General features: G+C 42.4%; 1 protein-coding gene across 1 annotated transcript; it reads right to left on the bottom strand.

The window, feature by feature from the left end:
* Positions 1-5,049: 5,049 nt before the first annotated feature.
* On the bottom strand, positions 5,050-15,863 carry LOC139417209 (interleukin-17 receptor E). Its single transcript, XM_071166456.1, has 17 exons — positions 15,446-15,863; positions 15,189-15,204; positions 14,918-15,034; positions 13,880-13,974; positions 13,442-13,522; positions 13,248-13,359; positions 12,944-13,113; positions 12,778-12,846; positions 12,585-12,651; positions 12,121-12,317; positions 11,990-12,037; positions 11,846-11,891; positions 8,283-8,434; positions 8,130-8,198; positions 7,980-8,031; positions 7,753-7,860; positions 5,050-7,443 (listed from the first exon to the last, which is right to left on the bottom strand). The coding sequence occupies exons 1-17, from the start codon at positions 15,557-15,559 to the stop codon at positions 6,590-6,592; spliced, it is 2,367 nt and encodes a 788-aa protein (XP_071022557.1). The 5' UTR covers positions 15,560-15,863; the 3' UTR covers positions 5,050-6,589.
* Between the last annotated feature and the right edge of the window lie 7,506 nt (positions 15,864-23,369).

Below are 23,369 nucleotides of genomic sequence, written 5' to 3'. Positions count from 1 at the left end.
ATGGTGCGCGCAAGTGAACTAAAGCTTGTCTGTGTGTTTGGGTTTTTGCATGCCCCCCCCCCCCACAGCCACCATGAATTTGCATGTGGTAAAGAAAGCCACAAAAGCATGCACACAAACAAATAATATATCTATACAATCATACTTGTGTGCAATACCTTATCAGTATTTACAACCTAATTACAAAACTTGCGATGTTATCTTTAGAATTGAAATGATTTGAAACGCACTCGATAAACAATTTAAGAAACCTAAGAGGCCCAATGTCAATGCACCATCTCCAGCGTACCTGCGGACGGGGACCTTCGCTGCAGCAGTAGGACCAGGACAAAGTGAACCCAAAGGAACAGGCGAAGCCATTGGCTCTACAGGACCCTGAGCGCAGTCTGCCCTTTTTCTGTCTTGAAAAAGTGGAGCTGGTTGCGCTGATCACACATTATCTAGAAGCAAGAAATCATATATTCGTTAGTCAGCACAGTGTTTCTCAGTGATTTCTTCCTTGTCATCAATTAAAGGTAAGCTAATAAACTGCAAGCTGAAGTAGGATACCAAATCATTTAACATGGTACATTTTTGTACTTAAGATACATTTATCACGGACAGGACTAACTAATACATGTGTATATAGGCCTATTGATGCACTGCAATTAATTAATATTACAATTTCACTTCAATTTTACATTGTGTCAACATGCACCTGTTGTTTCGGGTAAATCAAAAGTTACTTAGCTATTCCCGCAGATGCTCTGTGGCACTTCAATCCAATCTCCTGGAAATAAGTGAATGGAGAGTGACAGTCAGGAGGATGACAGAGGTATGTTTATCTGAAAAGGTGGCTCAATTGTGCTGCATGGAGTTGCCAGTTAGATTTCCATGATCAATGCAATTTCGCTTTTTTAGTAAACCATGACAATCAAGTGGTTCTGATTTACAGAGGCGTCATACCCATAGGGCACATGCTCGCTCAGATCTGTTCTGTTACGATACAGTACACACAAAGTGTCTGTAGAAAGCAAAAAGGATAAATAAACATCAAGGACATTTACAAACACACATTTTTACTAATGTACAAAATAGCATTTCAAAGTGTATGCAACATGCACTCAAGTCCACACAATGCATAGGATAAAGTCATTAAACACAGAATGCAGTTCATTTAAACCTTCAATGACAACGGATCTGCCTCTGTTTACTGCATATAATTGCAAACATTACTTACTTCTCTGGTTAGAACAGTTGTCTTATGGTAGGGTGGCTTGGGGATAAACGACCCCCCCAGGGTTAAGCGCTCCCCTCCTGTAATTCTCACAGAAACCACTTTATGCTATGTCCCCATTTTTAAACACTTTCCATGAATGCCACTAGTCTTGTATCGGTCTCATCAACTTAAGTCACTCCAAACAATATATTTTGTCATTTAGTCTAATGGAAGTCAGATCTATAAACGTTATATATGCACACAACTGGGAACCTAAAGATCAGTTAATTACGCATGACTAAAAACATAAAATGGATTTTAGCAAAACGACCCCCCATTCGAAACTTCACAAACAGACAAACAGAACAGGTATAAATACACAGGGGATGATGGGGAAGATGGGCGACACCTGGAGGGGGGTGGAGACAAGCACACAGACGGGTGAAACAGATCAGGGTGTGACAGTACCCCCCCTCTAGGGGCGTCACCTGGTGTCCTACTTGGGTGTATACCTGGATGATAGTGTTTTTTCAACGTCGACACCCTGATGAGGCCTGGGTCCAGGATGTCCCTGGCGGGGACCCAGCACCTCTCCTCCGGGCCATAACCCTCCCAGTCAACCAGGTACTAGAACCCCCTGCCCAGAGGTCGAACCTTCAGGAGACGCCTCACCAAGACAGTGTAGAGGGGGTGGGCCTGGAAACAGTAGACAAAGGGCTGTGAGAAATAGGTTTGGCTCTGGACACATGAAAGGTGGGATGTTTAGGCATAACTTCCTTTTTTTCCCCAATTTTTTCCCAAATGACATACCCAAATCTAACTGCCTGTAGCTCAGGAACTGAAGCAAGGATATGCATATTCTTGGTACCATTTGAAAGGGAACACTTAAGTTTGTGGAAATGTGAATTGAATGTAGTAGAATAACACAATAGATATTGTAGAAGAAAATAAGAAAAAACAAGTATTTTTCTACCACCATCTTTGAAATGCAAGAGAAAGGGCACAGTTCTAGCCATCACTCTGGTTGTAATTCCGATAGTGTCCACAACATGGCAGCAGTGTATGTGCAAAGTTTGATGGATAACTTGAAGTATGAGTGAACTGCAAGACTGAAGTCCCCAGGTACATTTGGGAAAATCGTGAAGGAGCCCTTTGCATTCATATTAGATTTTTATGTAAGAATATTGTCAAATCTGTATACTTGGACTTTGATTTAGCTTTCCAAGTATTAGTGGCCATATAAGTTCAACATTTGCAAAACAACCAGTTTTCATAACTGTGAATATCCTTATAATTTGTCCAAAATGAAAAGGCATGCTGTCGTACAAGGTTAGTAACTACATTTTAAGACATACATGGTTTCTGGATACTCCTGTAAAGCCCAGCTTATTGGCTATCTAGCTAGCTTTGTTTGACCCCGATTGGTGCTTAGTTGACAAAGTTCAAGAGATGACTGCCCGTGTCGTCGGCATGCCATGAAGGCATCACTCTGACCAAATATGGTCCTATAGGATATACTACACCCCTAATGATATAGTGAAGTCTTGATATTTGTTGTTTCTCTCAAATCTGCGATCTTGACATGACTGCATGATTTACAACTGTCCTGTTGAAGGGACGCCGATCCTTTAGAAGTTACGAAGGGTACGGAGCAACAGAAGATGATCAGCAGAGGGGCTAATAACCTTGGAGGTGGAGAAAGGGCCCATAAACCAGGGGGAGAGTTTGCGGGATTACACCTGGGGGGCAGATCCTGGGTGGATAGCCATACCTTCTGCCCGAGACAATACCGGGGAGCCGGGTTGACACTGGTTGACTTGACAAACTGGCAACAGACAGAGAACACAGGTATAAATACACAAGGGATAATGGGCAAGATGGGCGACACGTGGAGGGGGGGTGGAGACAAGCACACAGACAGGTGAAACAGATCAGGGTGTGATAGTTGATAACTACATACTGCAAAGTGAAATATTCTGAAAACAAAGTCTTGAATAATTTAAATATTAAACTAAGACCATGTCATCATTGGACCAGAGAATGAGTCACTAAGGTGTCTATTTCTCATATACCTTAGGTTACAGTACAGTCCATACAAGCTCATTGGAGCTGACCTATCCCGGTCCAGTTGAGCTCATTACAATGTAGGAGTGGTCTCTATACCCAGACATTGTATATCTCTATGGCAGTGTGCATACCCAGGCAGTTCTACTGCCAACCAGTTAGATGGACATGTGCTGGCTCAAGATGGGGCAGGTTGATGCTGTGCACTTCAGTAGAACTACATATTCCAGAAAGGTTCTGTCAGTCAAGTGGAGACTTGGGTAAAACAACACTTCGTATGTATAGTTAGTGCCCAAAGATATCACATACTTTCATCAGAGTGATGAAGTGAGTTTCTGTAACCTGTGATGACGTGAGCACCTGTGGTGAGGGTACACATCAAGGACATTCAGTTTCATACAATAATAGTTTAGTTTATTTGAATGGGGACAAACACATTGACACAATGAACAAACAATCGTCCGATGCATTGCACTAGTGTGTCTAGCTCAAGCTCATTTTCCACACCCGTCCCAAAATAGACTTTAATGAAAAGAAATACGTAATCAATAAAAATATCACATCTGTACATTATCATAATTATATCCACAATGCCAGCCTTCAATTAGATGCACCTAAGCAAATCTCATAGCAGTAATATTTACAACTTGGACATACAAGTCTTAATGGGTCTGTTGGATAACACACGGCAGTTCATACATGATTGCACTGCTGAAGCAGTAGCAGCCTGTTGGGAAACAATGCAGTAGAAAGACCCCGCAGTTTTCCCTGGTGGACATTCCAGGCCTTTGCAGCTCCGGCATCTGTTAGGGCAGGGGGTTCAGGGGAAAGACCATTGAGACACTTGAAGACAAGCTTCACATTTGAAAAATCAGATGAAGTGTTCAAAGCTCAGTAGATTGTACAGGATGTGTCCAGGATTTTCAGCGCACGGCTCTAGTGACAATTCTTTAACTTAGATTTTTGGTTGAGGTGGAGACGTGAATCCAACAAGTTATTAATTTGTAGACAAACTGGATATTGAAATGCATTTGGCAACCAAATATCAACATTTGAAGAATATGTACCTTGGACAGTTCCATTTACTTTTGTAATACAGTATATAGCAATAAGGCTAATGTAACAGTACTTATTCTACCTTAAAATGAGTAACAGATCCATGGCCACATTCTGAGGTTAGCCTACTGGAACTATAAATGTCTTGTGTAATTATAGAAAGTGTGCATGTTCAAGATAGCATGCAAAGGTCATCACAGGTCTGTGGAGATCTTCACAATTGCTATAATAATCTGTGTAAAATCTCAAACAACATTGATCATTGACACTATGTACTTTTAATATAATCTGAACTGCAATCCAGGTAATTTGGTTATGGTATTAGATGAAGCACAGTGAAATATTATTGATCAACGTCTTACCCAAATATTACCCATATTTCCACGTTGAAATTATGTGGTGTGCCCAGTGAGTTAGTGATCATCAAGCTCAGGTAGTATTTACATCACACATTGTCCATGATGGTTCTATCACCCTTATACTTTCTGGGTGGACTTTTTGTGTTCTTCACTTGTGATCTGGGGACTTTGGTCCTGTTCATCATCATTTTCTTTCTTTGACTTCTGTTCCAGACTTAACTGTGTGAGTCTCCCTAGGTTTCTTACTTGCCTGTAGAGAACAGAGGAACAGAGCACAGAGGGAATAAGATAATTAAAGGATGGATTCCCTCCTTTTGCCCTCCCAAGTGAGTTGCACCGCCTTCTGTTCATCTTACTATCTTAGGTCTTGCCTTTCTTCTTGTTTTACTCTGCTTTTGTCACTTCCATTTTTTTCTCTTCACATTATTTTGCTACTTCATTTCTTATTCTTTCTCTGCTCATTAGAATGTATAGTTGGGTCTGGCACACTGTTTTCTCCAGGCTCATCCCCCTTATTGTTCGGTGTAGAAGTGGCCTGAATTTCTCCAGATTCTGCGGGTGTTTCTGATAGCTCTGTTCCACTTTCAGGCAGGCGTTGTCATCCAGCACAGACTAGCTATACTGTACATCTCCTCTATGTAATTCAAGTTCTCTTCAGTGGCTGGAATGCATTTTGGGCTCAGTGCAGGCTTTTGTTCCGGCTCGTCCATTGCACTAATAATATTTTGACCCAGTGTGGACCCATCTTTGCAGAGCGCGGTCTGGGTTTGGGGGGCACTGCTTCAATGTAAACAAAGCGCTCTCCATTGGAACAGTTAGTGAGTTGGTTCTTGCATCGAATCATGCGTTTCATAACTTTCCCCAGTCTTGCAGCCTGCTTTGGTCAGAAACTCTTGTCATCTGCTGATTCAGGCAGCTCTTTGATTGTACCTTGAACTGAGTTCTGATTGGCCATGCGTGACTTCAGACTGACAGGGTTGTTTTCCTTGAACAGTACATGCTTTCCACAGACATATATTCCTCCAATAAGGAGTTGCCCTTGCCTCCTATTTACTTAGATACGCCAGAGTGCACTCTCTGTACCAACCTCAAGTGGCTTGGGTGGATTCCCTGTATGCTATGGTTGAGCTATACTTCCTTCAGGGGGTTAGCTCTGACCTCCTCCCTTGTAAGGATTTTTCTCTCCAAGATGAAGATAGGGTGAACCGTTTCCTTTGGTGTGTTGCGCCCGGCAACTGTACTTCAAGCCTCCTTTTCTTTAACATTTCCCTTAATGCTGCTTGATGTGGCATCCCCCATGCACTCTGCCATGTCAACTTGTTCTGATTTCACTATATTATGTCAAAAATCACTTATATAATCAAAACAAAATAATTAGCCAAGATTGTTCAGAGTATTGTATTGAATTTAAATCTTGTTGTATTAACAGAGGGTGGTTGATTTTGTAGGAGATATTCCCCAGATTAAGGTGTCTCCTTTGTTCAGGCAAACCCACAACGGTAAGGCTGATGTGTGCGGCTTCATGGTCAGGTTCAAACAGTGCACTCAGTACACAAAGAACAAACTGTGGCCCTACGTGGGATGTACCCAGACGACCATATTTACTTAGCTTAGCGAATCAAGTGGTAAGGTATCTTAGTGGTGAAGTGTTACCCCCTATTGACTTGATAGGCATAAATGTTCGTTGTCTCTGTTTGGGTCACTACACCACCCATGTCTCATGTTACAGTCATGACAAAAAAAAAACTGGCCTGTATAAAAGGTCAAACCTGAGATGCCCTGCCTCATCACCACGGTGGCCCGCTGAGTGACTCCTCCTGCAAAGTGCTTGGCTCTGTCCTCTCTTAATTGGTTGACAGTGGCGACACATGCCTGCTTAGTGTCCTCTCTGACCTCACTTTCTGCGACAATTTCAGTTTTGGACCCTCTTCTTCCTGTGGGTGCGTCCGTGGCAACTCACCTTGTGAGTTAGTCGTCGTGCCAACCAAAGCGACAATGTTTTGGAGAGGAGTCTGAGCCAGCAGTGCCAGCTGCCAATCACATTGTTCCTTCCTCTAGCCATCCCGCCCAGCTCTCGTATCAGTCCCCCAAAATCCCGAGGCAGGCAGTAGCGCGGGACACCTCTGAGGTCTTTGGGGATGTCTCGGCTGTGACAGAGGTCCTGGAAGTAGACAAGGGCAAAGCCGTGGCTCTTGCCTGTCCCCTGTAGTGCCCCCTGCAGACAGGACAGGGCAGCCCTGAACACCGGCCCCGTCACTGAGGAGGGCTCCCTCTCCTCCTCTCCGCTCCTACCTTCCTCTTTCCATTCCACTCCTTTCTCCATTCCTGCTTGCTCCTGTATATCTCTTGTTAACTCAAGTCCTTTCAGCTCCTCTCCTCCACTCTCCCCTTGTCGCATCTCCTCTCCTTTACTCCCTCCTATCTTTTTCCCATCTCTCCTATTCCCTCCATCTCGCTCTTCTCTCCAGCTCTTGTAGGACTCCTTAGCCTCTGGGCTCCATATGATCAGCACCCGGCCTCCTGCCTCTCTGACTGCCTCCCACTGTCCATACATCCAGGGCACAGGGCCCAGCTCAGCCACACCAGCCCCAGACCTCTCCATAGCCCCAGGACCATCCCCATTGGAGATCTGGGCCCACAGAGCCATGCGCACGTCAGCACACAGCTCTCCCTGTAGAATGGAGGCCAAAGCACACACGGGAGACACATGGGTTGACAGCTCTGAGGAACACACCAACAACACAGGCCTCTGGATGAACAGCCAACCTGCAGGGAGCGAGAGTAGGGGCGAGGCAGACACACACACAAAGGAGAGGGATACAGGATGAGACAAAAAAATTATTGGAAATGATTGTAAGTTATTGCTTGATTTCTCTATTATTTCACTGATGGCCATTAAGCCTTTGGGATCAAATCAAATGTGGATTAAATTAGGTTTGAAGGATAAGGTGATACAAAGAGAGCAGACAAGTAGGTCAAAAACAGTACATAATATTGCAAACATTGTTAATATAATATGACTGAGGACACAAGAAGGGGCTACAAAGGTCTATGTACAGTACAAGAAAAACTGACCTATGACTCCATTCTTGGTCACATAGTGGATGAGGCGTCCCAGCATTGCCACAATAACCAGAAGTGTCAAGGCTGCAACAGCATAGAGACCCCATCTCCTGTGGGAATCTGAGAAGGCATTTGAGGATACTACTTATAAGTGCTGGAAGGTGTGTGTGTGTGTGTGTGTGTGTGTGTGTGTGTGTGTGTGTGTGTGAGAGAGAGAGAGAGAGAGAGAGAGAACTCACAGTCAGGACAGAGTATTCTCCTCCCATACTGTGGAGGATCTGACCGCCACACCTTCAGAGAGTTAAAGAGAGCGTGAAATGAAAAGAAAGTCAAAGTAAGATAAGATATCCTTTCACATAATACAAAAAACATTAATAGTTAGGTCATACCTGCACACATAGTCTCTCAGTTAGGAAGGATAAGGGCAGGTTTAGCTGTGTCTCTCTGGTGCCCCCACCCTGTACAACAGAAAACTGCACTCTTAACAGCATGGACCAGTGTCTACAGCTCTATAATACGGTAACAGTGTCTTCTTACCTTACCATGTTTACTAAGTAGATAGCTCCTCTGGACACACATCCCTTGTCCTGCCATACACAGAGTTGAGCAGCAAAGGATGCTGGGATAGTGGAAGTGAGATAGACACGGAGACTCTGTGAACCAGGACCAACATATGCCTCCCACTTAGACATACCTGAGGGAAGGAAGGAGAGAGAGATGTTCAAATCACATTTTATCGGTCATATGCGCGGAATGGATGTAGACTTTACTGTTACAATGAAATGCTTGATTACGAGCCCTTCCCAACGATGCAGTTGAAAATATATATATATATATATATATATATATATATATATATATAAATACAAATAGTAACACAAGAGGAATTAAACTATATACAGTACCAGGAATTTGAGGTAGATAAACTACATATTCAAAAGTATGTGGACACCCCTTAAAATTAGTAGATTAGGCTATTTCAGCCACACCCTTTGCTGACAGGTGTATAAAACATATATTTTTAAATCGAGCACAGCCATGCAATCTCCATAGACAAACATTGGCAGTGGAATGGCCTTACTGAAGAGCTCAGTGACTTTCAAACATGGCACTGTCATAGGATGCCAACAAGTCAGTCCATCAAATTTCTGCCCTGCTAGAGCTGCCCCGGTCAACTGTAAATGCTGTTATTGTGAAGTGGAAACGTCTAGGAGCAACAACTGCTCAGCCACAAAGTGATAGAACACACAAGTTCACAGAACAGTACCGCTGGGTGCTGAAGCGCACAGCGCTTAAAAATCGCCTGTCCTCAGTTGCAACACTCACTACCGAGTTCCAAACTGCCTCTGGAAACAATGTCAGGACAAGAACTGTTAGTCAGGAGTTTCATGAAATGGGTTTCCATGGCCGAGCAGCAGCACACAAGCCTAAAATCACCATGCGCAATGCCAAGCGTTGGCTGGAGTGGAGTAAAGCTCATCGCCATTGGACTCTGGAGCAGTGGAAACACGTTCTCTGGAGTGATGAACCATTTAATTAACCATTTAGCAGTCTTATGGCTATTTAGCATAAGGCTGGGGCCCAGCTGTATAACATTTTAAGGATCCAAGGGCCCATGCCTAATCTTCTCAGCCTTCTGAGGGTGAAGAGGCACTATCGTGCCCTCTTCACGACTGTGCGGGTGTGTGTATGGACCATGTTAAGGCCTTAGTGATGTGGACGTCAAGGAACCTGAACCTCTCGAACCCTTCTCCTGTAGTTCACGATAAGCTTCTTGGTTTTGCTGACGTTGAGGGAGAGGTTGTTGTCCTGGCACCACACTGCCAAGTCTCTGTGACCTCCTCCCTATAGGCTGTCTCATCGCCGTCGGAGATCAGGCCCTACAACCATTGTGTCGTCAGCAAACTTGATGATGGTGTTGGAGTCGTGTATGGCCACTCAGTCATGGGTGAACAGGGAGTACAGGTGGGGACTAAACTCGCACTCCTGAGGGGCCTCTGTGTTTATGGTCAGTGTGGCGTAGTTGTTGTGGCCTAGCTAGTTTGGGAATTTCTCGTCACTGGGCATCTCATGGCTGGGTTTCCCTTTTGTTATAGTCTGCCATCCCTGCCACATCCAACGAGCATCAGAGCCGGTGTAATAGAGAAACTCGGTCTCAACCTTTAAGTCTTTACTGAAGACTCATCTCTTCAGTGGGTCATATGGTTGTGTGTAGTCTGGCCCAGGAGTGGGAAGGTGAACGGAAAGGTTCCGGAGCAACGAACCGCCCTTGCTGTCTCTGCCTGGCCGGTTCCCCTCTTTCCACTGGGATTCTCTGCCTCTAACCCTATTACAGGGGCTGAGTCACTGGCTTACTGGGGCTCTCTCATACCGTCCCTGGGAGGGGTGCGTCACCTGAGTGGGTTGAGTCACTGATGTGGTCATCCTGTCTGGGTTGGCGCCCCCCGCCCTTGGGTTGTGCCATGGTGGAGATCTTTGTGGGCTATACTCAGCCTTGTCTCAGGATGGTAAGTTGGTGGTTGAAGATATCCCTCTAGTGGTGTGGGGGCTGTGCTTTGGCAAAGTGGGTGGGGTTATATCCTTCCTGTTTGGCCCTGTCCGGGGGTGTCCTCGGATGGGGCCACATTGTCTCCTGACCCCTCCTATCTCAGCCTCCAGTATTTATGCTGCAGTAGTTTATGTGTCGGGGGGCTAGGGTCAGTTTGTTATATCTGGAGTACTTCTCCTGACAGTGCCCCAGGACTACCTGACATGATGACTCCTTGCTGTCCCCAGTCCACCTGGCTGTGCTGCTGCTCCAGTTTCAACTGTTCTGCCTTATTATTATTCGACCATGCTGGTCATTTATGAACATTTGAACATCTTGGCCATGTTCTGTTATAATCTCCACCCGGCACAGCCAGAAGAGGACTGGCCATCCCACATATGCTCTCTCTAATTCTCTCTTTCTTTCTCTCTCTCAGAGGACCTGAGCCCTAGGACCATGCCCCAGGAATACCTGACATGATGACTCCTTGCTGTCCCCAGTCCACCTGACTGTGCTGCTGCTCCAGTTTCAACTGTTCTGCCTTATTATTATTCGACCATGCTGGTCATTTATGAACATTTGAACATCTTGGCCATGTTCTGTTATAATCTCCACCCGGCACAGCCAGAAGAGGACTGGCCACCCCACATAGCCTGGTTCCTCTCTAGGTTTCTTCCTAGGTTTTGGCCTTTCTAGGGAGTTTTTCCTAGCCACCGTGCTTCTACACCTGCATTGCTTGCTGTTTGGGGTTTTAGGCTGGGTTTCTGTACAGCACTTTGAGATATCAGCTGATGTACGAAGGGCTATATAAATACATTTGATTTGATTTTGATTTGAATTCCACCTTCCTCCTAGATTGTCCTTTTTCATGTTTGATGTCTCGGAGGTCGTAGCAGTCTTTCTTGTATGCACCCATATCCATGTCCCATTCTTTGTAAGCAGTAGTTCTAGCCTTTAGCCCAGCAAGGATATTGCCTGTAATACATGTTTTTTGGTTTACATGCTTGTATAGGCACTGTGGGAACGACATCGTCTATGCACTTATTGATGAAGCCCGTGACTGATGTGGTAAACTCCTCAATGCTATCGGTTGATCCCCGGAACTTATTCCAGTCTGTATTAGCAAAATAGTATTGTAGCCTCGGGTCGGATGGTACTTCCTGTTTGAGCGTTTGTTTGGAATCAGAAAGAATTGTTTATAGACTCATGGTCGGATTTGCCGAAGGGAGGGTCTTGCATGCATTTGGGTAGACTAAAAGTGGTATGGAGTTTTACCGCTCTTAGTGGCACAGAAGATGTGTTTATGAGCTCCCAAGTGGCGCAGCGGTCTAAGGCACTGCATCTCAATGCTTGAGGTGTCACTACAGATTTGAATCCAGGCTGTATCATAATTGGCCGTGACTGGGAGTCCCATAGGGTGGCGCATAATTGGCCCAGCGTCGTCTGGGTAGGCCGTCATTGTAAATAAGAATTTGTTCTTAACTGACTTGCCTAGTTAAATAAAAGGTTAAATAAATAAATAAATAACAACAATATCAAGCGCAGTATTCATATCACTGCGGTCTTGTGGTCTCTCACCTGGCAGGAATGGACAGTGGACATCAAAACTGCTTCTGAAGGACAACTAGAGAGAGGAGAGACATGAGAACATCAGCGACTGAAACCCACATGTACTATACAGTTAACTGTTGATATTATACATGTATCGGCTCACAGTCTTACCTGCACACACATCTGAGGGTGTTTATCCACAGCAGAAACATTATATTTCTGTCAACGGGAGAGGGAAGGGAATATTCATCATTATTATCCTCCTCGTCATCATCATCATCATAGTAATCACCAACCCTTACCGGATCTCTCTTCTCCACTATGTCCTCCAGTGTGGAGTTGAAGATGGGAATGCAGTGGGATGTGTTTCTCTGGTGTTGCCAGCAGAGGGAGGCAGAGAGCTTCAGGTAAGCAGCAGGACACGGGGAACTCCATGCCAGGTCGGAACCCAACTCACCATACAGAGTCACAAAACTGGAGCGCCACACATCTCTGCCCTCTTCAAATCACACACAGACAGTTCCTTATTACAGATAGTAGTGTGAGGAGTGAATGCTCCAAGGTGACTTCGGTCTCTAAGGACTGCATGCTCTGCTGGTTTATCTGTGACTCACAATAATAATAATAGATGCAGCAGAAAGCCCCTGGTTTCCCATATCAGATTCACAGGGCAATTTACAGGTAACACAGGCAGAGACTGAAGCTAATCATCAACTACTGCATCTCACACAAGTCTAAGAGACAAAAAAAAAACACGAATACTCACCACCTAATGAGCTGTTCACAAATGGGCAAACTGTGGTTCGCCTTGCATCCAGGTGTGTGTAATATACCTGTAGCGGGCAGACATACAAACAGACAAGACAAGTAAGGACACTTACATGGGACATAGTTTGAGCCATGCAGCAATGTCACTGTCCATTGCACATTATCTGATATGTAGTCGAGTGAGACCTTACCTGTACACAGACACAGCGAAGCAGGTAAGGGAACCTGAGAGTCACTGACAATGCCTGATTGGTGTCAATCTGGTGAAAACATACGTTATCCATAAACAAATTATATACATCTTTGTACACAACTTTCACCTTTTGAAACACGTCTACACACACACAATGGGCTTACAGTGGTAAGAGGAGAAAGGTTGGAGCATTCTGAGTCTGTCTGTCTGTAGCACAGCCTGGTGTACACTTCAGGTGAGAGAGCCGGCTGGTACATGTGGTCCCCAGTGGCTACAGTTACAGTGAGGGATCGAGCCAGCTCATCAACAAACAGGTCAAACTCCGGCACTGGATCTGAATCACCACAGACAGAGAGTCATAGTATGCAAAATGACTATAGAAATGTAATAAATTATTACGTCATTTTGATCACATGAGGGAAGGGGAAAAGTGATGGATGTGGAAAGTTAGGTTTTGAGATTCATTACCTGGACAGATGTCTTGTACGATGTACCTGTCTTCTCTCTTTGGTTTGGAGGACAAAGACACATACACTTGTCGCCCTGCATCGGCCGGGAAACAGTCATACACCAACTCCCACTGGCGGGCAGCAGAGACACAGCACCATAATCAGAAACACACCTGTTTTAATGTGTGCGCGCATGAAAATATCAGATCTTACCAAAATTTGATGGCCAATATTATGGAGACGTAAACGTTTGATTTTGGTCTTTCCTCCGTTGAATGGAAGCGGGCCTCTCCACTTAAAATAAAAACAAGGCAACAGTAAACATGTTATCCCCCACAAATGATGCAGGGCCCCCCTTGAGAAATCAGTGTAATTTTGTAAATGACAGATCTCTATGGCAAGACGCATCATTCACCCAAGTTTAATCAAAATCAGACCAGTACCGTCACAGATATCGTGTGTGACTAACGTACGAACGCACTAACTGATGGAGATAGATCCACAGTCCCCTCCACGATTTTATCGTGGGGGACAATTAATAGATAAGAGGGTAAGAAAGTGAACTTAATTGTATCCATCTATCCTATCCAGCTGATAACTTTGGTAGCTAAGGAATATTCACTGGTCAGTGGAATGAAGAGAAGTTGTTACCTGTAAAGTGCGATTTTTGACATTTTCTATGGAGATGATTCTGTGAGTACTAGTTGACAGCTCCAGGTAGGTAATAGTCAGTGTCCCAGTAAAGTCTAGAGAGGAAAAACAGAGGACAGATTAAGGAATCGTGGCAGTAAAGGTAGAACAAGAGAAAGTAATGTTAAGGAAGAAAGATAGACAAATAAGGCAACAGTAAACATGTCCCCCCCCCCCCCTCCCACGGATGATGCTGCGCCCCCCCTTTTGCAAATCAGTATAACTTTGTAAATGACAGATCTTTATGGCAAGATGCATCACTCACCCAAGTTTAATCAAAAGCGGGCCAGTGGTGTGTGAGATATTGTGTGTGACAACGTACGCACAGTTGATTACTATAGCGCCCCCCCTTGGGTCAATAACATGTGATTTTGTAAATACTGGACCTCTATGGCAAGACGCATCATTCATTCGTCTAAATCGGGCCAGTGGTGTCAGATATCACATGGGTTGGCTAGACTAATATTCCTGACCATATGTGCCAAATTTCAAACAGATCAAGCGATATAAACATGTGCCCGTTATAGAGGCACTGTGTGGTTGATATGAATGTTCTTGCATATGTTGAGTCTTATGGGGTCCCTGAGGAGAGGGACCTATGTACCGAATTGCATGACTTTAGGTCAAACAGGATGAGGGACATGACCTGACAAAGTTAGCATTTTCAATCTCTTGTTATACCGCCACCATCTGGACAATCAGTGTAATTTTGTAAATGCTGGATCTCTATAACAAGACGCATCATTCACCCAAGTTTCATCAAACATCAGGCCAGTGGTGTCTGAGATATCGTGTGTGACTAATGTACTAACATACAGAGACAAATCCATAGTCCCCTCCCCAATTTCATCATGGGGGACAACAAACACAAGGTCAGAGAAAGGGAGACTGAGATGAAGACTTTGGATAAAAGTAAGCTGGAAGAAGGTTATGACGGGGAAGAGGATGATGTGGAGAGTGAGATTGTTTGTGGATGGGAGACAGAGTTCAAGGCCTAACCTGCAGCTTTCATTCTGACACGGACATGGACACAAGCAGAACAGGAGCCTTGTGATGGAGAGAACCGGAAGGTGGACAGACTCAGCTGGGGAAGACTCTCCAAGTTCCAGGTGGAACCTATAGAAAAAACAAATGCCACAGAACTTTCAAAACTGTACAACATATGGAGTAAAATTTCCACGTGAAGTCTCAATTCCAAATAAACTGTTCCTCTTCATATTGTGTATAAGATCAGCTCTCCAAGGGGACCATGGACTAAAGAAACACTTACCATTATGGTGTTGAATCTATGGATAAAGTGGAGGAGACAGGGAAAGGAAGAAGGAGAAGAAACAGAGCATGGCTGTGTTGAGTTTGTTATTGACATGTGAAGTGAATATTGATGCAGATTCACATAGCCTAATGCATTTTCAATACATCATTTCCATTATCTATAGGCTACAGTCTGAGTATAATGTCTCCATTGCTTATTAGTTACATTATCTCCATGAAGATTAACATCAAAGATGGTATGATTCATTCCTTTACCTCGGTGACAGTTAGTTTAGCGCGTGGTTTCTCCTCCGCCGCGTGCAGGAGCAGCAGCAAACACAACAGGAGCACAGCACGTGCTGGTTCATTTCCGCAACTCATCATGAACATTGATCAGTACTGACACCAGAGACACCTGGAAAAGTCACATTGTATCCGAAGTTGCTAGAACAACGCTCAGGCAGCCAACTAACGCAAAATCCAGTGGGCCGATAGTCCACATACATGTTTACACTACAGAGTGCATTTCAAAACAAATTAAATGTAATTCAATACAACTGAAAAGTAGGTAGGCCAACATGTTATGTTCCAGTGCCATGTTGTTCTTGTATGTTCCTAAGAACTGATCAAATAGTTCCCTACGAGTTCAATTGTGTCTTGGGAGAGTGCGTAATCGCTGACTAGTTTACAACATACAGTTCCACCTCTCCAGCCGCCTACTCCAGACAGACAGGTTACATCAGTAGTTACCTCCCACAGTATACCATTGGGCGAATACGTTTTGTATTGCCCGGTGCCCCGGTTAGGCGGAGTGTGTTCATTTTAGACCGTTCCATTGGTCCTTAAGAGACATCTCCACTCCCCGGGGCATCGGGCCATGCAAAACGAACTAGCCAAATGTTCACGCTAGTACTGTTGCTGCTCTACGTCTTGGATTGCCGAGAATGTGAACTTTGCTTTAACTAACAGTAAGGAAATAATAGTCAGGGTATACTGAGAAAGAACATTTTATTTAACTGCGGGAAGGACGGAAATGTTTGCTGCATAAACATTGCAGTCCCCTGCACAGTTAGTGTTGAGGCCTACTATTTTTAGTATTTCAATTAATTTCGAAGACATTTGGAAGTAGGCCAAGTATTTGGATATTATTTATTTGAAAATACAAGTAGTTGAATATTAGAATGTATTTTAAAATAACACTTAGAAAATATTGGCATGTATTCAAATACACAGAAACTTCTATTTTCAAATGCAAATATTGTATTACCCCAGGTCTGCCTGGTATTTGAAATAATGTATTTGGAAATAAGTATTTGAAAATAATTCAAATAGTAGCCTATGCTAGGCCTATACATTTTTTTTAAATGGTAAAATACTTGGTAATATATAGTTGATTCGGCCCATATTATTTGAAAATACTCAAATACTCAGAGTATGCATATATTTGAACCCAGGACGAATCTGAAAAACATCTCAGTGGTGTAAAGATAGCGTTAACAGCGGTAGATTAGTGAGATATCTGATTCCGTAATGTTTATAGGCTATTATCAGGTCACATCTATTCCTCTTCACCACAAAACGATTATTGTATTGCTATTGTTGGATTCTATTCAAAACGGTCTCTATTCACATCCTACAAAGCTAGGGGAAGGACCTCTGGAAATGTGTAAATTCAGTTATGGACTTTGAACAGCCTTGGTTATTTGGATAGGGTAATATTCATGTTATTAAACAGTAAGTATGTCTGTATATGTGTATGCATGTGTCAGACGTGGTGGAAAGTTTGTCAGTTGTGCAATATCTCTCTCAAACACACACACACACACACCACACACTATAATGCTCAGAAATTGTTGAATGTAGTTGACGGTAAGTGGGCTCTCTAACTGGGTCAAGGTTTCATTATGAGTTCAAGGTGCTAATTCTCACAATATGTGTCTTTGTGTGTGTGTTTTACAGAGGGTAAAAACCCTGAACAGATACTTCCTCCTTAAAGAGACTTCATGCGTTTTACCTCCATCCCTTCTGTGCCCTCGAGGACACCTCACACCTGCACACACACACACACACACACACACACACACACACGTACAGTGATTTCACTTGTTAAATTAACTTCAATCAATGTAGTTGAAGGGGAGGAGACAGGTTAAAGAAACAGTTTTAAGCCTTGTGACAATTAAGACATTGTGTATGTGTGCAATTCAGAGGGTGAGTTGGCAAGACAAAAGATCAAAAGACTTAAGTGCATGTCCCGTGTGGTTCAGTTGGTAGAGCATAGCACTTGCAACGCCAGGGTTGTGGGCTCAATTCCCATGAGAGACCAGTAGGAAAATAATGCATTCACTACTGTAAGTTGCTCCAGAAAAGAGTGTCTGCTAAATGACAAAAAAGTAGGTGCGAGGCAAACTGATTTGTGTCAAGAACAGCAATGCTGCTGGGGTTTTAAGGCTCAACAGTTTCCTGTGTGAATCAAAATGATTCACCACCCAAAGGACATTCAGACAACTTGAAACAACTGTAGAAATCATTGAAATGTAAAAAATATATATATATTTCCACATGTAGCAAGCAAAGTGTTTGTATTGTCCAATCTACATGGGTAGTATGCAAGTCAGTCAGACAATAGTTTATTAGGTACACCCATCTAGTAGAGGGTTGGACCTCCCTTTGCCTCTGGAACAGACTCTATTCTTCAGGGCATGGAAACGTTGCTCAATTGGTATCAAAGGACTTAATGTGTACCAGGAAAACATTCCCCACACCATTACACCCCCGGCACCAGCCTGTACCATTGACACAATGCAGGATGGGGCCATACTGTTTACTCCAAAAACGGACTCTGCCATCAGCATGACGCAACTGGAACCAGGATATGTCAAACCAGGCAATGTTTTTCACTCCTAAATTGTCCACGGTTGGTGATTGCGTGCCCACTGGAACTGCTTCCTTCTTGTTTTTAGCTAGATAGGAAAGGAACAGGTGTGGTCGTCTGCAGCAATAGCCCATCTGTGACAAAGACCAACCAGTTGTGCATTCCAAGATGTCATTCTGCACACCACTGTTGTACTGCGCCATTATTTGCCCGTTTATGGTACGCCTGTTAGCTTGCACAATTCTTTTGCCGTTCTCCTTAGACTTCTCATCAAGGAGCTGTTTAAACCCACAGGACTGCCGCTGACTGGATGTTTTTTGTTTGTCACACCATTCTCTGTGAACCATAGACACTGTCATGCGTGAAAAGCCTAGGAGGCCAGACATTTCTGAGCACAAACAATCATACGACATTCAATCGAACAGTAACTGAATGCCTTGTGCCTGCTTTATATAGCAAGCCATGACCACGTACGTGTAGGAGCGAGCCATTTTGTGAATAGGGTGGTGTACCTAATAAACTGGCCACTGAGTGGCATCTAATTATTTTATTTCTCAGCGGCGCTGGCAGCAGTAAAAAAAAAGGTTAGGTGAATCAGGTCAGATTTGGATGGAGAGTGAGTGTGTTGTTCAAGATGGAGAAACAAAAGGCAAGACCAAGTGATGCACAAAAACACTGCAAAAAGCTAGTCGACCTACTTATGTAGCATATAGCACTAGCAGCCACCCACGTAACATAGTAAATGTAAATCCGGGACACCACAATTAGTATCATATGTTACGTTTTGTATGTTATGTATTCATTTGTGGATGTCCATCATCCATTTTATATGATATGTTACGAATTGCAATTCCTACAATATGCTATGAACTGCAATCCGTACATTACAGTGTGGGAAAAAAGTATTTGATCCGCTGCTGATTTTGTACGTTGCCCACTGACAAAGAAATTATCAGTCTATAATTTTAATGGTAGGTTTATTTGAACAGTGAGAGACAGAATAACAACAAAAAAATCCAGAAAAACACATGTCAAAAATGTTAGAAATTTATTTGCATTTTAATGAGGGAAATAAGTATTTGACTCCCTCTCCATCAGAAAGATTTCTGGCTCCCAGGTGTCTTTTATACAGGTAACGAACTGAGATTCGGAACACACTCTTAAAGGGAGTGCTCCTTATCTCAGTTTGTTACATGTATAAAAGACACCTGTCCACAGAAGCAATCAATCAATCAGATTCCAAACTCTCCACCATGGCCAAGACCAAAGAGCTCTCCAAGGAAGTCAGGGACAAGATTGTAGACCTACACAAGGCTGGAATGGGCTACAAGACCATCGCCAAGCAGCTTGGTGAGAAGGTGACAACAGTTGGTGCGATTATTCGCAAATGGAAGAAACACAAAAGAAATGTCAATCTCCCTCGGCCTGGGGCTCCGTGCTATGATATGTTACGAATTTCAATTTGTTGTCACTAACGTTAGCTAGGTGGCTAACGCTAGCTAGGTGGCTAACGCTAACTTTAGCTAGGTTAGGGGTTAAGGGTTAAGGTTAGGAGTTATGTTAAACTGTTAAGGGGAAGGGTTAGCTAACATGCTAAGTAGTTGCAAAGTAGCTAAAAAGTAGTAAGTAGTTGCAACGTTGCTAATTAGCTAAAATTCTAAAGTTGTTGGTGATGAGATTTGAAGACACAACCTAATTAGCATTTATATACGTACCCATCCACCCTGACCAACCATCCTACTTTCGTTTTTGCTTTAACGCTGTAATATATAACTTTTTAGGAGTGTTGTGGAAATTTCCTGTATTTACCAAATCATGAGAGCAAACCACGCACAAGTCAGAGTTATCATAAAGTCCATCTTTAATTATATGAGCTCCATCACAACCCTGTGACTCTCAGATCAATTCAGTGTCTATCAATGAATTCTCTGAGAGTCCTTACACATTGCAACTAAGATCCTTTATAGCAAAGACACACATAGCCAGACAGCATTGGCCATAAATTATCGTTCAGCTTTGTCTCCTAAACTATGTTATTTTCTCACTCTCAGAACCATAAAACAAAACCTTTCAACAGGCATATATCAAATACCCCCTCCTTGACAAGATCACAGAGACACATTGACTGGCACACAGACATTGTGGAGCCAAGAGATAATTGATTTAAAATATATGTTTACATATGAAGACAATCTTGACCCCTCCCCTCTCTGCGGCCCAAATAACTTACCCCATGACAGAGAACAGAACTGCAACCGGCCCACAGTATTATACAAAAATAGACATTCTGATGAGAAGTAACTCACAAACATATAATGAATATAAAACATCTTACCTATGTTACCAACTAATTCTGATTATTCCCCAACAGGAGACCTGACCAAATTCACATAGAAATGTGCATTATAGATCTCTCATTCTCATTGAACGCAAGTCTAAGAAGCGGTAGATCTGTTCAATGTGTGCTATTTCAATGCTTCCCATTCTTAAGTTTCGTTTTTGCATCATTTACTTTCAGTTTTGCACACCAGCTTCAAACAGATGAAAATACTAAATTTTTCTTTATCGAAAATATATTTCACAGCGGTTTAGATGGTACAATTCTTTACACTATACTTGCTTGTCTTGTGACATAAACTGAAATGATTAATTAACTATTACAATTTAAACAACCAGGAAATCTTCTGTCTTATGTAACCATAACATACTAATTTGAGTGTCCCGGATTTACATTTACTATATTATGTCTCGTCTATGAGACAAGGCTGCACTGCCGGGGCCTGGCAATGGCCTTGGGAATACATTCTTAGAACATAAAATGGTTCTTCAGCTGTTCCCATAGGATAAATCTTTGAAGAACCCTTTCTGGTTCTAGGCCAAGCCCTTTTGAGTAGAACCTTTTACACAGAGGTTTCTATATGGAACGCAAAAGAGTTCTACTTGGATACAAAAAGCCAAAGAATCCCTTTGGAAGACTTTTTTTCTAAGAGTGTAGTGACTGTTCCTCTAGTGAGAGTAACTTTCCTCCTTCTGTGAACAGTCTCTGAATGATGAGACGGATACCCCAGATAGTGAGTCCGGGTTCCAATGTGTAGCCTAATATAAATAGGCTACCTGTTAAATACTGTATATATAAAATATATATTGGTTAACTGAATAGTATGCTGTTACGTAGAAAATTCATTTTACAATCTGCGCTACGTCAGTGTATACACGCACACACACACACACACAGATTTCTGGTCCCCACAAGTATAGTCAAACACGTCCAAACATACACACATTCTGCCTGTAAGAAGTAACAGGATGTCCTGTACCCTCTCTGACTCATTTACATCTCCTTAACACTATGAGGGATCAACAAACGTACAGTGCCTTCAGCAAGTATTTACACCCCTTGACTTTTTCCACATTTTGTTGTGTTACAACCTGAATTAAACATTTATTAAATTGTCACTGGCTTACACACAATACCCATAATGTCAAAGTATATTTTTTTTACATTTAAAAAAAAACAAAAAAGAGTTAGAGAGTTTAATGTCTGTGATAGGACAAAACTAAGGATGGATCAACAACATTATAGTTACTCCACAATACTAACCTAAATGATAGAGTGAAAAGAAGCTTGTACAGAATACAAATATTCCAAAACATGCATTCTACTGTTTACTGAAAACTCTTTCAACAATTTTAGATGAAGGTGAGTGAAAAATGGACTGGGGGGATGAAATATACTTCTCCCATGGGCAAAGAAACTCAAAAGGGGTGACGATATTAATTAACAATCATTTTGATCTGATTGTGCAGATTGTCCAAACAGATCCACATGGTAGATTGATGATTTAATATATGTTATTGGACCATAAACAGATATGGCTCATTAACCTTTACGAACCAAATAATGATGAGCCACGCTTCATTGAAAATATATATAATAAATGATCAACCCTGCAAGCAACACACGACTATTATTATGGTGGGAGATTATAATACAGGAAATCATGAATGTTGTGGATATATGGAGGATTAAATATCCTGACCTAGTGAGATATACATGGAGGAGGTTTAATATCCTGACCTAGTGAGATATACATGAAGGAGGTTTAATATCCTGACCTAGTGAGATATACATGGTGGAGGCTCAATCAAGCTAGTCGTCTTGACTACTTTCTTATGTCATTCTCTCTGGCACCAAAAGTGAAAGAAGTGCTGATAGGGGATAGAATGCGGTCAGACCATCAGATAATTGGCATATATATGCCTGTTACTGGATTTCCACGTGGGCAAGGATATTGGACATTTAACCAAAGCCTATTGGATGATAACATGTTTTTAACTAGGACAGAGAAATGTATAACATCATTTTTACGACAACATAGGTACAGCAAATCCGATTATTGTATGGGCCATGCAATTCAGTACTCATCTATAAAACAAAAGCAATTTAAGTCAAAGGAGTCCATACTAACAAGGGAAAAATACGGTCTAACAGAACAGATACAGTAGATAGCAATAAAAACTGTACCATAGAGTAAGTTAGAGGAAAAACAAAAAGAAATGGAGGAACTTTTTAAACAGTGTAATATATGTGTAATATATTATAATATATAATAATAATAAAGCAAACTGGATGGAATATGGGGAAAAATGCACCAAATATTTTTTTTTATCTTCAACATCGAAATGCGACCAAAAATAATTTACTGAAACTTGTTACAAATGATGGAGTCACCTATGAGTCACCAAATTATATTTTGAAAAGGAAGCAAAGTACTTTAAGCATATGTTTTTGTTTCAGTCTCCTCCATCTCCTCTAACCGAAGCTAATTGTACAGTATGGATTTTTTTAATATTAATAATGTAAAATGAACAGCCATACAGAAAAACTAATTTGAAGGTGAAATTAGAGAGGAGGAACTTTTTGAACCAATTCAAGCCTTTAAGTCTGGGAAAACTCCAGGGCTGGATGGCATACCAGTTGAGGTATACCTAACCTTTTTTTGATATACTCAGAGGACCGTTATTAGCATGTTTAACCATTCCTATGTAAATGGTAGATTATCAGACTCTCAACAAGAAGGTCTGATTTCATTATTACTGAAACAGGATGCAAGTGGGAAATATAAAGATCCAGTCCATTTAAAAAATTGGAGGCTCCTTACACTTCAGTGTTGTGATGCAAAAATTCTTGCAAAATGTATAGCACGTAGAATTTCAAAAAGGTATTGTTCATTCTAATCAGACAGGTTTTTGACATGGATGATACATTAGAGATAATATAAGACAAGTACTGGAAACAATAGAACACTATTGGTAAACCAGGCC

Source organism: Oncorhynchus clarkii, chromosome 9 (genome assembly GCF_045791955.1).
Source record: "Oncorhynchus clarkii lewisi isolate Uvic-CL-2024 chromosome 9, UVic_Ocla_1.0, whole genome shotgun sequence".
NCBI classification, from domain to species: domain Eukaryota; kingdom Metazoa; phylum Chordata; class Actinopteri; order Salmoniformes; family Salmonidae; genus Oncorhynchus; species Oncorhynchus clarkii.
The sequence above is the reverse complement of the archived record's forward strand: the minus strand, read 5'-3'. Positions and strand labels throughout refer to the sequence as shown.

Bases quoted from the DNA above. Each gene is read 5' to 3' on its own strand.
- LOC139417209 (XM_071166456.1), bottom strand. From the start codon at position 15,559: ATGTTCATGATGAGTTGCGGAAATGAACCAGCACGTGCTGTGCTCCTG. The intron at 13,975-14,917 runs GTTAGGCCTTGA...TTTCCTCTCTAG, and splicing joins TGTCAGAATGAAAGCTGCAG to ACTTTACTGGGACACTGACT. The intron at 7,444-7,752 runs GTCAGTTTTTCT...CGCTCCCTGCAG, and splicing joins GACCAAGAATGGAGTCATAG to GTTGGCTGTTCATCCAGAGG.